This window comes from Lactuca sativa, chromosome 3, assembly GCF_002870075.4.
Source record: "Lactuca sativa cultivar Salinas chromosome 3, Lsat_Salinas_v11, whole genome shotgun sequence".
Taxonomy (NCBI): domain Eukaryota; kingdom Viridiplantae; phylum Streptophyta; class Magnoliopsida; order Asterales; family Asteraceae; genus Lactuca; species Lactuca sativa.
The window spans coordinates 29,932,368-29,948,624 of record NC_056625.2 but is presented as its reverse complement, the minus strand read 5'-3'; the positions used below and the strand labels follow the sequence as shown (position 1 = coordinate 29,948,624).

Genomic DNA, 16,257 nt, shown 5'->3' with positions numbered 1-16,257 from the left:
GCTTCTTGGTAACCTTGTGACTTTCCCTGATCCAAGCATGAGTCCTGTGCTTCCGGTAGTATATGTGACATCCCCAAATTCACGGCCAGAAAAGACCGGTTTGTTTATGCTTTGTTTAAAAATCAGAGTTACATTTTAAATGAAAGTGTTGCGGAATTTGTCCCAAAACAAAAATATGATAAAGATTTATCAAAAGCATTTCCATAGAAATGTATTTCATTAAAAGACTCGGGATGTCATGTTCGTACAGATCAAAAGCATAAACAGTACAATATAAGCCTTACTACATTATTTCATATCTACAGGCCTATATCCGTAATCCCTCGTCCAAAACATCACACCTATGCTCATTCGCCACTACCTGTAATACATAAAACTGAGTGGGTCAGGCTTGGGAGCCTGGTGAGCACATAGGGTTTTCAACCCACAATAAATAAGTTTATTAATTTCATCGATCAACAATAACCCGATTACCCGTTCCCGTTATCCTCACTTTACGTCCCTAAACACCTATCATAAGGGACCTAGCCTAAGGATCATCATCGGGACGGACACTACTGCTAAGGGGATTCCTCAGCAATAAATGTCCTAAAGGCAACCATGTGGGGGATGGAGTACACCGGTGAACATATCGTTCACAAACACCTACAGGTTGCGAGCCTGCTAGTGTTCCACTGGACTGTCTAGAAGAGTCCGTGGTCGTCATCCATACTCCGCTAGATGACAGAATCAACAACATCAACATCGAGGACTCTCATCATTTTATCACACATCACCTATTGCATCTACCCATGTTTTACCCCAACATTTTCATAGATATAAAATACATATACAGTTTAAATCATTGAAAACATGTATAACAACGTTCATCTAGCATAGATAGCAAGTATTCAGATAATATGCACACATAGCACGTAATTTATATAAAATACTTCATATCTATGGGTAAGTTGAAAGTAACTATGCACTCACTTGTTAAGGTGATGATTCCAAAATCGGGCAGCGCTTGCTTCTAACGATTCTATTTTCCTTCGACGAAACCTAGCATTATTATCGCTAAATTTTAGTCTAATATTTACCGTGACCAACTATTAGTCTTAGTATTATTATTATTATATAAGCGTTAAACAATATTTTCCAACCACTATGTACAGACAGGGGCCATACATAAAACATCGGAGGGCAGGACCATTTTGGCATATAGCACTTCTGAAATCCAACAACCCTATGCGGCCCTTTAAACCAGATTCCCCGTACCGCGAGTAGTTAAAAAAAAATATTATAACGACACTTATATAAGTTATAATAATAGCTCAAATATTTATTATAAGTTCATAATAACAATACTAATTTTAAATATAAGCTGTATTAAAATAAGGTAAGCATAACTTACTTACAAGGGGGTTTTAGCTAGGAGTTGGGCTCTGCAGGGGCAGAACTTCGTCGCTGAATCTTTCTAAGAAAGATTCGTGCAGCGCTTCAGCGCTCACCTTATTATACTAAGCTACAGAAAGAGAAGTCGAATCACGAGGGACCGAAATGCTCGGGGGATAAGGAGAGAAAGACTCTTGAATCAAGAGAATGGTGCAAGAAATATGAGAGCCCAAGGCTCTTATTTATACTAATTGAATTTTCAAAAACTACCCTCCATAATTACTTAATGACCTTTTAGTTATATAAACAACTAAACACCCCTCTATAATACTATTATAAATGGATTTAATGATATTTGTACTAAAATAATGTCGAAAGAACTCAACATTAGTCTTATAATGACCGCATCGTCGATACCTTTCTAATGATATATACATATGTATATATATGTGTACGTATACATGATTTATACTTTATTTTAATACGTAAATATGCTATTATAATTTGTAACTCGTTCATACGAACTCTGTTTTTGACGTTCTTTATATCCACGCGTAGGTGAAGACGTACTCTACAACTTTTGTTTAGACTCCGTCGGCTAATTTTGACTTCATTTTTAAAGTTATATTTTTAACAAGCCGGGACAGGATTGGTCTGTTTAAAATCTCATAACTTCTTCATACGAAGTCAGATTTGGGCGTTCTTTTTATCGATGTTCTTAGTTTAACATATTCTACGACTTTCGTTTAGATCACTAAGGCTAAATCTCGCTCTATCGTAAATTCACTATTCACGCTTCCCGGTATCGTGTCGGTTCTGTCGTGAAACTTCGACGGGTCATAACTTCTTCGTTATAACTCGGATTTCGGCGTTCCTTATATGCACGAAAACCTTGAGACATATTCTACAACTTTATGTAGAGATATCAGGATTATCTCACACTTTAATTTTTGACGCTCATTTTTATTCTTTATTAATTATACATTTATAATTAAATAATAAACACATATAATTCACATAATACTCAAATATTTCATCTTTATTACTTCAAAAAGAGTTACAAGAGTTGACCTAGACTATTACATTGACAAAAATGCTTAGCCCTGAAACCCGGGCGTTATAGTATATGCATCTACTACCTTTCACACCTACTCATACTCGTCGCAAGTATTGTCTCGCACTCCCCAAGTCCTAAAATCACGAAACAATTTAACACATATGAGTGTGTCCAAATAATCATAAAAATTTCCCTAGACTCTACTATGACTTCTTCCATGCATATCTTCAATCATCAATTCTGCTTCAACTCGGTTGGTGATGGACATTCCAGATGATAGGAAAACTTTAGAAATTACATTAATCGTTCTATCATCCCGCCAATCAAATGTGTACATTCATATGTACCCTACTTCTATAGACGTACTGCTATTTTATCAGACGTATTCTAAAGGCAAGATACCTCTCTTATTATATCTTCTGATAGGTATTATTCAGTATCGTAAGCCGTCTCTTTTCCTCTATTTTCTTAGTTTATCATGGTTCGCATCACTTCCTGAACTTCTGTCATTGTGACAGGTTCGGGTGCAGGCGCAACGACCGATGCATGACCTATCACATTCTTAGGCTCAGGTTGTCATCTTCCTCTTGTTTTGTACACCCAAGCAGATGTTCGGTGTACCGAGACGAGAATTTAAGATAGGAAAGATCTTATTTACGATAGACGTATAAATCTCCTTATTACTCTGAAACGTTACATACTAGTTCTAATATCGTAATCATACGCTTAGAATCCTGAACACATAAGGTTTCCAGATCCAGTCGGCAACAGGCCATAGATCCGAATAAATAACAGCATATAAGGCATTTTTGTAGCTATAACATAAATCATTTAAAACATGAAACATTTTAGGCATTTTCCTAAAATAAACTAGTGCTCGTGTCTAAATTATAGCAGAAACTCATCTCACAATCATCGCTTGGCATTCTAAGTTTAAGTTTAGAAATAAATCCTTATTCCTAGTTCTTTTAAACTAATGCTCTGATACCAACTATGACATCCCCATTTTCGCGGCCAGAAAAACCGATTTTGTTTATGTTTTATAAAAATCAGAGTACATCTTTTAATAAAAATGTTGCAGAATTTATTCCCAGAAAAACACGATAAATACGTTATCAAAGCATTTCCGAAGAAACATATTTTATTCATTTTAAAACATTTGGGATGTCATCGTCAATACAAAAACATAAGCATAAACAGAACTTACATTCATTTACATTAGTGATCTATATCTCCTTAATTTCTCAGTGTAATGTCACTTCATATCGACACCTGTGATATAAATAAACTGAGTGGGTCAGGTTGGGAAACCTGGTGAGTACATAGGGTTTTCAACCCACAATAATATAATTATTATGTTTAAACAATCAAACAATCAACCCAATTACCCATCCTCATTATCTTCTTTAGTCTTAAGGATCTACCCTAAGAATCAGCTATTCCTCGTTCATTCATTCCTAAGGATCATCCTAAGGAATCATCACAAAGTCCATCGTTGCCACGGTTTACACAACGGGCACTAAGTCTGCATAGTCACCAGGGCTTAGGCACTAAGTCTACATAGTCGCTAGGGTTAAGGCATCAAGTCTGCATGATCACCAAGGTTTAGGCCCTAAGTCTGCATAGTCACCAGGGTTTAGGCATCAAGTTTGCATGATCGCCAAGGTTTAGGCACTAAGTCTGCATAGTCACCAGGGTTTAGGCATCAAGTCTGCATGATCGCCAAGGTTTAGAGTACACCGGGTGAACACATCGTTCACAACACCTACAGGTTGCGAGCCTGCTAGTGTTCCACTGGACTGTCTAGAATAGTCTGTGGTTGTCATCCATATCCTGCTAGATGACGGATCCATCATCTGGTTAAAAGGCTTCTCTCATTGTTCACCTCTCACCCTTATCTCATGGTCTATATCACCTCTCATCTCATCATCCGACTCATATTTCATCTACCCATGTTTTACCCAACATATTTTGTAGATATAAAAATACATATACAGTTTAAATCATTTAAAACATGTATAAAATTGTTCATCCAACAAAGAAAGCAAGTATACAGATAAGATGCACACATATCACGTAATTTATATTAAATACTTCATATCTATGTGTAAGATGAAAGTAACTATGCACTCACCTGAGAAGGTGGTGACTCGGTACTCAGACAGCGCTTCGTTTACTTTAAAATAATTTCCTTCGACGAAACCTATTATTATTACCACTAGATTTTAGTCTAATATTTACCGTGACTAATTATTAGTCTTATTATTATTATATAAGCGTTTAAACAATACTTTCCAACCACTATATACAGAAAGGGGTCAGACATAAAACATCGGAGGGCATGACCATTTTGTCGTATAGCGCTTCTGAAATCCAACAACCCTATGCGGCCCTTTAAACCAGATTCTCCGTACCGCGAGTAGTTAAAAATATATTATAACGACACTTATATAAGCAATAATAATAGCTCAAATATTTATTATAAGTTCATAATAACAATATTAAATTTAAATATAAGCTATATTAAAATAGGGTAAGCATAACTTACTTACAAGAGGATTTTAGCTAGAAGTCGGGCTCTACAGGGGCAGAACTTCGTCGTTGAATCTTTCTAAGAAAGATTCGTGCAGCGCTTCAGCGCTCACCTTACTATATTAAAAACTAGAGAAAGAGAAGTCGAATCACGAGGGACCGAAATGCTCGGGGAATAAGAAGAGAAAGAATCTTGAATCAAGAGAATGGTGAAAGAAATATGAGAGTCCAAGGCTCTTATTTATACTAAATGAATTTTCAAAAACTACCATCCATAATTACTTAATGACCTTTTAGTTATATAAACAATTAAACACCCCTCTATAATACTATTTAAAATGGATTTAATGATATTTGTACTAAAATAATGTCGAAAGAACTCAACATTAGTCTTATAATGACCGCATCGTCGATACCTTTCTAATGATATATACATATGTATATATATGTGTACGTATATATGATTTATACTTTATTTTAATACGTAAATATGCTATTATAATTTGTAGCTCGTTCATACGAACTCCGTTTTTGACGTTATTTTTATCCATGCGTAGGTGGAGACGTACTCTACAACTTTCGTTTAGACTCCGTCGGCTAATTTTGACTTTATTTTTAAAGATATATTTTTAACAGGCCGGGACAAGATTGGTCTGTTAAAATCTCATAACTTCTTCATCCGATGTCCATTATCGTCTGTCTTTTTATCGTTACGCTACTAATAACGAGATCTTCGATTCTCTTTTAGGTTGTGTCGGCTAAAAACCGCTCGATCTAATACTCGAACTTCGGGCTGTACACCGCTAAGCCGAAACTTCGAAAAATCATAACTTCCTCATAATAAGTCAGATTTGGGCGTTCTTTTTATGGACGCTCTCAGGTTAACATATTATACGACTATCATTTAGATTACTAAGGCTAAAAGAAGCTCTATCATAAATTCACTATTTACGTCTTCGCGTTGCCATGTCGGTTCCGTCGCTAAACTTCGACGGGTCATAACTTCTTCGTTATAACTCGGATTTCGGCGCTCTTTATATGTACGGAACCCTTGAGACATATTCTATAACTTGGTTAAGATTATTTTTTCTAAATAATCTTTTGTCGAAAGTCATTTTCGACCCCTACTATCTCTAAATTGACTAGGCCGGATCTACGAGCGTTACAATTTTCGTTTCCAACATTACACATAGGTAGACCCTGGCTTCATCGTAACCTGCATATTTGATGTTAATCCATGCCCATGGATGTTAATCCATTATATCTATAAAATTAAAACCCAATACCACTAGAAAAGCCAAACAAGATCCAAGCCTCATGCTTGCTGGAAAATAACTACGATTCGATCATCCAACTAACTGATCCAAGATATTGCTTTGCTGGAGAACATAAACGCAAACAACTATGCTTTTACTCTCCCGCCCCTATTATATATCTTTTTTTTCTCTCCCTAAAGATGACGAAGAGGTGTCCAAGTCCTTATGGTCTCTATGTCTATCTCTATCACATACAATATCAATTTGAGGAACTCTTAGTTATTCCCCAATCAATTACCTCAATTACCTACATAAATGGGAAACAAAGGTGCACATCGGTTCTTATTTTGAAAGGGGGAGAAAGGGGCATACTTTCAACGATGAGATTAAGGAAGGGAATGTGACTACTTTTTCTCTAACACACACACACACTTATACATAGTCATATACTGAAAATTAAACATATCTCAACCCTACCGTCTTCATCATATTTATGACCTGAAAAAATCAAATTGGAAGAGAAAGAGAAAAGAAAAATAGAGCATAACACACAAACAACAAGATCATAAAAAAAAAACCCGCATTGCTCATCAGTTTGAAAAAGACACACATCAAGAGAAATAAAAACATTGAACTTTAAAATTAAAAGCACTAAGAAAGACCTTGACTAAGAATATATATATATATATATATATATATATATATATATATATATATATATATATATATGTGTGTGTTGTGTGTGTGTGTGTGTATGTGTGAGAGAGAGAGAGAGAGGGAGGGAGAGAGATGGGGTGGGACCCCTTGCATATTAAATTTCATTTTTTTAAAAATAATATAAAAAGTCTTATAATGGTCCATGGGTAATGAAATGACGAAAAATATCATTTACTTAACAAACAAATACTGACGAAGTGAGATATAAGTACTACACATTAAAAGTTTTGAACTCACATGGACCATCATAAGGTTTTTTAAAGTTAGGGACGAAATTTCACATTTTATAAAACCACATGGACCATTTATGAGGTTTTGTCTTATATGAATAAAGATTGGAGTATGCATGGATGAAATTTTTGCCTAATCTGTTGGGACTTGGAACTAGTTTGATCCGTCCAAATCGATGTTGGATATTATCTGTCAAACCAGGTCCTGCTTAGGGACATGAGATGGGATCCCAACAAGGTGAAATCCAAGGGAGGGGCTGAGATCGGGTATTTTATTCTCTAACCTGTCTAGTCCTCTTATTTACAAAACATGTATTATGTATGATTTTGTTATATATAATCATTTTTTTTTTATTTTGAAGTTACCAAACGTTTCGTAGCATCTTGGCTAAAAGCAAAATTCTAGATTTGACATGAAAATGGAACTCAAGTACTTTCGTTGTGAAACCACTACACCCATGAACTAGATTTTTTTTTTGTTGATGAATATCATGCACAAAAATCTAAATGGAAAATTACATATATTGTCTTGTTAACTTATAATATGTCCAATTTTCGTAGGACAAAAAAAATTAATTTCGGATGGGTAAGAGACTTGTGGATGGGGACCCGATTTCAACAAATTTATTAATAGGTGTAAGTTTTTATTTAATTATTTTTTTAATTTAAATGGTTCAATCCATTTATTTAGTAGGTTTGTTTAGGAAAAATAAAATGGTCAATTCCATTTCAACTCATCTATTAAGTAACCCCTTTACTTAAACAAGTTATATGTTGAGATTTTCAAAGCCATAGAAACCTAACTTATTGTCATCCTAATAATAATCTATTTCAATTATTGTTTTTTTTCTTATTGTTATTGTTGATTTCATTTTATATATATATATATATATATATATATATATATATATATATATAGAGAGAGAGAGAGAGAGAGAGAGAGACAAAATAAATTCGAAAGAAAAACTAAAATTCCGTTGCCGGGACTTGAACCCGGGTCTCTCGGGTGAGAGCCGAGTATCCTAACCAACTAGACTACAACGGATTGCTGTTAAATTTAGAAAATATTATTATTTATTCATAGTTTATATTTTTCTAGACAACTTATCTAACTCCGTGAGTCTGATCCTTGGACTTGATGTATTTTGACATTTGGGTATTAAGAGTGTGTTTGGCTTAGTTTTTGTGGGGCAAAAGTCTTTTTTATAAAAGGACTTTTTGTAAATGAACTTTTTACAAAGATTATTTTTTAAAATGTGTTTGGATTAGGTTTTGAAAGGAAAAAGTCAAAAATTAAAGTGTTTGGTTTAATTTTTACATGTAAAATGACAAAAAAAAAAGACATGTTTTGGGTAGATGAGGGATATATTGGTAATTTAATATTTTTAGCTGGTGAAAAGTTGGAAAAAGTCAGGTAATCGTGACTTTTCAAAAAGACTCAAATTACTCTATGGGAAAAGTCATTTACAAAAGTCCTTTTCACTTTGCCAAACATTTTTTGGGACTTTTTCTAAAAGATAAAATCAAAAGTCATTTAAAAAGCTAACCCAAACACCCTCTAAGTATGTTGTTTTTTCTTTTTTCGTGTACAGATTGGTTATTAATTATAATTAAGGACTTTGCATTGGTACCTATTAAATTAGAAAACACAAAGATTCTTTATTATGTTAGGAATAAGATCACTACATTATAACATATATTTTTGAGCTGTCTTATTTAAGTCATTCTCTTTTCCATACATATCTAGTAATTATACTTTTAGATTAAAAATGTCTCATTTAAGTCATTTTCTTAGGCATGGTTAGACTTCGGTTAGTTAGGTTATCAATATTTTCATAATACAACAACGCTAAAACATTTTGAACATATATGTACCATAGTAAACGATTTGAAGTCCATCATGGTATGTATGTTGTAATTTTGAATTTGATATATATATTGGATGTTGCATTCTTTATCATCGAATATTTCACAACATGTAGTCGGTTTATATACAATGATAATATGAAAAAATAAGCTTATAAATCAAAAGAAAATATGCGTGTCTATGCTAATTTACGTAACTCATGTCATGTATAGAATTTCACCATATCCAAGATTTTCCATAATTTACTTCCAGAGCTTGAATTTTCCATGACCCTTGTGCTTACCAAACTTCCCACGCTTGTATTTTCCATGATGGTGTTTTCCATGCTTAAATTTTCCATGGCCATAACCATGACCATGACCACCATGCCCATAATGACCATGAGCCATGTATGCTGCCGCTCCACCAGCAAGCACTCCCATTACGCCACCGGGGAGCTTGTCTCCTTTTTGTGCTAAAAGCGTAAGGGAATGACATATTAAAGAATTAGATATATTGTTTTATTTTGCTCATTGTATCTAAGGTAAATGAATTATTTTCCTCTACAAGTAAACTCGATACACTTACCTCCATGTTGACCGGAAGGAGTGCCTCCATGTTGACCGGGAGGAGCACCTTGAGGATATCCACTATGAGGATAGCCTGCTGGTGGGTATCCACCCGCAGAAGGGGCACCAGGATAACCTGCAGGTGGATAAGCACCAGGATGACCTCCTTGGGGATACCCATAAGGCGAGTAGCCTTGTTGAGGATATCCATGTGGAGGATAACCTTGTTGAGGAGGATATCCTTGTGGTGGATACCCTTGTTGAGGAGGATACCCTTGGTGGGGAGGATATCCTTGTGGATACCCTTGTGGTGAGTAATCTTGCGGAGGATATCCGGTTGGTGGATATCCTTGTGAAGGATGTTCTCCGGGCGGTGGATACCCTCCTTGTGGAGGATGTTCTCCGTGTTTAGGGTATCCCCCAGGTGGATATCCGTGTGGAGAATGTTCTCCGGGTGGAGGATATCCGCCAGGTGAAGGTTGCCCAGATGATGGAGGATTTCCTCCGGGTGGATACCCTTGTGCAGGATGTTCTCCGGGTGGAGGATATCCCCCTGGTGAAGGTTGTGTCGATGATGGGGGATTACCACTACCACCCGCCCCACTTGAGTTAGGTTGATTGGCCATTATCGTAGTCCGCTCACAAAGCCTCCCGTTACCAAGTAAAACAAATCGATATATATTTAGAAACAAGGACCCTGCAAATTAGCACATAACATGCTCACAATATTAGAGGTATAAAGGAGAAAAAACATCAGACAAGATAACATTCACATATTTATAGGAAAACATGCATACAACCTCCTAATCAAGTACATATTGGCCTTAATGATACAAACACGATTTTTTGAAAAGGATTACAAAGATCATACGAGACGTCTACTTTGAAAATTATAAAACCATCTGAAGAATCATTGAGTTCTCAAACATGAATAATTAAGAGGAAAAAGGGAGTCTAATACCTTATTGCAATAAGAACAAATGAGGTCTTAATTTTCATTTATTGCCATTTAACTTTGTGTATAAGATAAACAAACCACTAATATTTTTAACGTGAAATGTTTTGTGGTTGACATGTTATTGGGACGAATTTATAGGATCTCTTGTATATATGTTTGGTTTTTGTTAGATTTCTATTTATAGCAACACATTGTGACATTGTCTATGCATGAGTTACTAATGAAACCCGATGTTAATCCACAACTGAGGGTTATTAGGTAAACTAGTTCGACCCAGGTTACAAGTGGGCCCAAGTTAAAACCTTGCTCATTGTCATTTATGTTATCTTAAGAAACCATGGTTATGATATGATTATGAATATCCCTTAAATTATCGGACAATATAGAAGATCAAATCCAGAAGGCTACAAATTACTATAACATTACTGTTCAAAACCGATCCCCAATAATCAATCAATCATTCGATCACGATCACCCTTCCCTCTGTGTATACATGAAAGTTCTCTATCTATAAACATGGATGGATCACCATTCACCAATGAGGATGATCGTCTTCTGGGGTTTGAGGAGGGAGAGGCTTCCAATCGGGTTTCTCATCCCAATACATGTCGTAATATATGTGACCCGGCGTATGACTGTCAACACAACACCAGATTCCAACATATCGCTTCACTCGCTTCCTGAATTTTTCTTCCCTAATCTGATTACATCAAAAAATTTCATCAATTTCAGTAATCTCATCACGTCAAAACTAAAAACCCTAAATTGATTGCTTGCCTTGTCAGTGAATCCTTCGAAGGCATCTTGCATCGATGAAAACTGGATTACTTTCACATCCTTCAATGGCGAGAACACCGTTTTCAACTGTTCAATATTTTTATACAATTATTAGGTCACAATCAGGCTCAAATTTCTTACCAGTTATGATGCATTTACAGACAAAAATTTAATCTTGCATACAGTTTCTTCGTTACTGTGTCTGGGAAATCTGAGTACTCCTGCTGTGTTTGTAATGTTTGATTGGCAATTTTCCGATCCTTGTTGGCATAGTTGTACATTGAGCCATGAATCCTTCACCTGAAAGCACGAAATTTAGGAAAAATGATGTCTGAATCTGAAGTGAAATTACCATTTTCTCGCTATATCCATACCTTTGCAGGCATCAATGGATTATCTAAGAAAGAATACTCTCTTATGTTGATTCCAGGCCCAAATTCCTCTTCAGGCATTGCCTTTAACATGGTGTTAACCTGAACAGATCACCTTTTTTTGTTAACTAATAAATTTATAGTTTATTGTACTTATAAAACAAGTAATTCAAGTTGTTTTTTATTTTTTGGTTTTTTCAGAAATGTATTTGCAAAAAAATGTACCTCAAATACATGATCCAAAGGGCAGATGAAGGGTTGTCTTGTCATTGACCCTATGAGAACTCCAGGATGTGGAAACCATAATCTATCCAACCTACACCATAATGGAGGCATAACCTAAAATTCCAAAATTTCAAATTAGAATTTAAAAATCCAAAGGTTAAATGCAAAAAACATCAATGAAAGTGTTTTGCTATTTCTTCCATTTAGCTCAAAATCAAACTAAAAATTTGACATAAAAAAGTAAAACATTGATGCTATCAAATTAACATGATACTTAGTAAACTGTACTAGTTTCTCACCAGTGTACGATTTAAAATTGATGCTATGGCAAGGGCATTCCTTATTTGCTTCATCTGCAATTCACTCACATAAATCAATTCAAAATCAAATTACTCTGAATCATGACATTGTGTAAAGAAGTGGCAAGATGAAGAAATATGTTCATATATCCATACTTGATAATTAACAAGAGTGAAATGAGTTTCAAGATTATGTTCCCCATCAAGTAACAAGCTTTTTGGAATGGATGGTTTGAATGCCAAAAACCCTCCTGTATATCAACACAACAAATAGAACTTGTATTTTTAATCATAACAATTTCACCTTTGCACCCTATTTAAGTCACAAGTGAACATATATTTAGCAAATTTAAAGTATACAAAATCTACAAAATAAGTACCTGGTGAGTCAAAATATTCTGGTGGATCATAGAACACCATAGCTTCACGTAACCTATGACGCTTTCCTTCAGTTCCTGCATATTGAAATGTGGTATGCACAGCATACGCCTCCAACCTCAGTTGTTGATACATAGCCTACACAAATGCAAAAATGATAAATAATCAAATAATCAAATGAACAAGTTTCAAAAAAGATTTATTCTAGTATTTGTTATAAGCTCTTACTTGAACAAAATAAGTATGCCCACTACAAAATATAGTTGCAGGAAGAAGTCCAAGCTTTAAACTTCCATCATAAGCATAAACAAGTCCACTTTCATCATCAACAGAAGGCCCTAATTGCCTATGCACAAGATCATTGAAACCATTTTGATCCCATATTTTATCATCTGCTAAAAGCATCTCTTTCCATTCTTTTGCCAATTTTTTTGCAGATTCTGTTGGTCTCCAATGGAAGATACCTATATTGTATGCACCCCCAACTGTCCACCCCCAAAAGTTCAAGAAAGATTCTATGTTAGGGGATGTTTTTTTTTTTTCTCTGAATGTAAGGGAAAAATGGTCATTTAGTCTAGAAAAAAGAAACAAACAGACCTTATGTATACAACACTTTATCCAAACAAACCTTATGTATATATCACTTTATCTTATCAAATACCAATTCAACCACTTTTAACGTTATAGGACTTATGGGAAAAAAGAAAAAAGAAACAACTCCTTAATCCGATTTGAAATTACAATTTTAACCTTGTTGCCAGATGTCTAATCGGTCATCAGAAACCGTTGGTGTGACTTGATCGGTTGAAGTCAACACATCTGCTTCAGGATAACGTGCAAGATACGGAAGTGGATTCTGTGAAAATAATGATATATATTTTTTTAAATTTTTAGTGACCAAATTGGAAATAAAGTGAAAGTATGTTGCTATTTTGCCACAAATTTTACCTTCAACCAAACCATGTCGGTGTCACACATGAGTAATTCATAACCAAAAGGTAACATTGAATCAATGAGAATGACTTTTTCTCTTCCCATTTTATGAAATGTTGGTGAACCCCATCCAACATCTATTGTGCTCATATGACTTCCCATGTCAAAAACCGGGACACCTTTCCAATACAAAGCCTCCAATAGTTTTGTGTCCATTGCACCTTGAAAATAAATTCAATTTGGAAAATGGGTTTTAGTAATTTTTCATTGGTTTGTAGATGTATTTGAAAGAAAAAAACTTACCAACAAGAAGATTCTCAACGCCCAAATCTGTCAAGTGTTTAACCCATGTGAGGATGAAATCCATGAAGGCATAGTTACCAAATGTTGCTATTATAACGTTATCTTTCACTCTTTCTTGAACCAATTCTTTTGTTAAACGAAATGTCTCCAATGGGGGCATCTTTGAATCCGATGGGGGAGGTTTCCAAATAGGGTTTAGTTTCCCGTTTTGAGGCTGAGGCATCGGTGCCATTACACCACCACCCACTCTCAGTGAAGAAGATGAATCAAATGTTTGATTTGGGGAAGAAGGTGCCACATCTATCATGACACATAAAACGAGAAGACATGTTAAAATGGTATATTGTTTTTTTAACAATTTACTGGCATGGAACTATGGAAGTAGAATTGGATTGAAATTAGTTCAAGATTTGAAGTGAATGATCTTCAATTGCAGTTCTAAAGCACCGATTAACAGGCAACATTCACAAGAAAACCATAGCAGAAAAGCTAAATACTTGGTCTTGAATGCCTAATTCAAAAAGATTTTGGTGGTCATACATGCTAAGGGAAGGCTAGAAATCAACCCAAGGTAGTTGACTTTAATCCCAATTTGGAAGACAGATGAATTTCAAGTAAAGGAGCATTTAAAGAGTTAAAGAAATGCATAGTTCTCATGTCATCGATATAATACAGACATAGATCAGTAGAAGTGTATTCACAGAGAGAAAGGAAGAGATGTACGTTGTGATAGGCTCCATGAGAAGGCGGACTCAGGAGAGTAAACGGCGGAGAAGACATAAATAGCAGAGAAGACGATTCCGATCAATACAGTACCATAAACCGTCAAGAACAATGGCTTTGAGTTCGCCACATCTTTAAATGGATTTTTCCAACCCATTGCTTGATTATCGGGGGTTTAATAAAGAACCCTAAATCCTGGATTTGATCGGCATAATGCCAATACAGCAGAAATAAAATGTCAACTTTTGAAGAAATCAGAGATGTTGATGATCGGTGTAGGGTTTTTCCGAGTTGTTTCTATGTTCCTGTGATGTATCGAAGAATTAGAGCAGTTGAACGTAGTAGGCAGCGACACCAAAAGTCAAATGGTTCCACCCTGTCTGAATTGAAAATCTGAATCTGGCCACCATGACCATGAGCATCAAATTGACATGTGTCTATAGCGTTTGGTGCATGATGTGCAGAAGAGTGGGAGCTTCGTGGGGGTTTATTTTTTAAGGGATGATGAAACCCAATTTGAATTAACTATACATTTATGGAAATTTTAGACATTTGTGGACGTTTTACTTTTATCACAAAGACAATCATAAATTCATAATTCATCTTTTTTTTTTTTTTTTTTTTTTTTTTTTTTTTTTTTTTTTTTTAAATCATGTTCATACTTCATTGTGCTTGACCAGGCGGGGGTTTAATAAAGTAATGTGAGCGATTTCATTTGATACTTTCATAAAGAATATTAGGTTGGAAAACATAATTATCTTTTTTTTTTCTTAATCATGTTCATATTTCATTGTCGTTTGATTTTTTTTCTTTGGAAAGGGAACTTCCCTAACGAGGGTTTCCAGGCCAGCTTACGCGCACCGACTAATCCCCCGCTGCAAACATGAGACTTTGCTTCATGCCCTGGAGTTACTGCAGGTGAACCTCCATGGCCACAAGAGCTGAGTAGTGCCAGAATTTGAACATTGTCGTTTGATTTTGCTTACCATGCAAAATGACTACATTATCCTCACCCAACATTTTCATAAGGGAGGAAGGAGTTATTCTCTCCCAACCCACTGAACCCACCGTCACATTCGTTTTTGTCTCTCTTTTTTCTTCATCTTTCTCAACTAACAACATACGAAAATCCTATCTTTCTCAACCCATTCAATTAAAAAACATATAAAACAATTAAGGTACAAGTCTTAAAACACATGATACAAGAGAAAATAAGAGAGAAAGTAGAGAGAGAGAGAGGATGAAGGGGGTTAGTGAAACCAATTAAATAACCCGCTGAAAAGGGAGTGGTACCGACAGTAACTCTATTGCTAATTAAGATTTTACCTTGATTGTTTTGTATTTTTTTAATGGAATGAGTTAAAAAAGATAGAGTATCGTGTGTTGTGGGTTGAGAAAGATGAAGAAAAACGAAAGAGAAAAAATGATGTTGTAGTGAGTTGAGTGAGTTGGGAGGGAATGACTCCCTCCTCCCTAAGAACCCATTTTCATTGTCAACCATAATAATCATGCTTCCATTTTTCTTCTAGTATAATAAAAAGAAAATACACCAAATGTTCACATTTTCATAAGAACTAAATTCTACTCGACATAGGAAATATATACAAACAAGACAAGAAAATAATGTTTACACGGTTGTCTACTTTAAGAGTGTATGTTTGTGAATCCAAAGTCTTTATCTTTATTTCAACGGTGGTTGTAGAAGTGTT

The 16,257-nt window shown here is 35.1% G+C and overlaps 2 protein-coding genes and 1 non-coding gene across 3 annotated transcripts; all 3 read right to left on the bottom strand.

The window, feature by feature from the left end:
- Positions 1-8,138: 8,138 nt before the first annotated feature.
- TRNAE-CUC (transfer RNA glutamic acid (anticodon CUC)) lies at positions 8,139-8,211 on the bottom strand. Its single transcript has one exon. It is a non-coding gene; the product is annotated as a tRNA-Glu (tRNA).
- A 900-nt stretch (positions 8,212-9,111) lies between these two features.
- On the bottom strand, positions 9,112-10,729 carry LOC111915652 (uncharacterized). Its single transcript, XM_023911299.3, has 2 exons — positions 9,601-10,729; positions 9,112-9,487 (listed from the first exon to the last, which is right to left on the bottom strand). Exons 1-2 carry the CDS (start codon positions 10,205-10,207, stop codon positions 9,276-9,278), a joined length of 819 nt encoding a protein of 272 aa, XP_023767067.1. The 5' UTR covers positions 10,208-10,729; the 3' UTR covers positions 9,112-9,275.
- Positions 10,730-10,880: 151 nt separating this feature from the next.
- Positions 10,881-15,066, bottom strand: LOC111915603 (arabinosyltransferase XEG113). Its single transcript, XM_023911249.3, has 13 exons — positions 14,549-15,066; positions 13,826-14,125; positions 13,538-13,743; positions 13,340-13,445; positions 12,818-13,074; positions 12,592-12,727; positions 12,368-12,462; positions 12,212-12,265; positions 11,913-12,026; positions 11,691-11,789; positions 11,500-11,616; positions 11,317-11,403; positions 10,881-11,239 (listed from the first exon to the last, which is right to left on the bottom strand). Exons 1-13 carry the CDS (start codon positions 14,703-14,705, stop codon positions 11,072-11,074), a joined length of 1,896 nt encoding a protein of 631 aa, XP_023767017.1. The 5' UTR covers positions 14,706-15,066; the 3' UTR covers positions 10,881-11,071.
- Positions 15,067-16,257: the final 1,191 nt, after the last annotated feature.

Excerpts from the sequence above, each read along its gene's own strand:
- LOC111915652 (XM_023911299.3), bottom strand. The coding sequence starts at position 10,207 with ATGGCCAATCAACCTAACTCAAGTGGGGCGGGTGGTAGTGGTAATCCC. Across the intron at positions 9,488-9,600 it reads TCCTTCCGGTCAACATGGAG|CACAAAAAGGAGACAAGCTC; the intron begins GTAAGTGTATCG and ends TTACGCTTTTAG.
- LOC111915603 (XM_023911249.3), bottom strand. The coding sequence starts at position 14,705 with ATGGGTTGGAAAAATCCATTTAAAGATGTGGCGAACTCAAAGCCATTG. Across the intron at positions 13,446-13,537 it reads CCGACATGGTTTGGTTGAAG|AATCCACTTCCGTATCTTGC; the intron begins GTAAAATTTGTG and ends TTATTTTCACAG. Across the intron at positions 11,790-11,912 it reads CTTTGGATCATGTATTTGAG|GTTAACACCATGTTAAAGGC; the intron begins GTACATTTTTTT and ends TGATCTGTTCAG.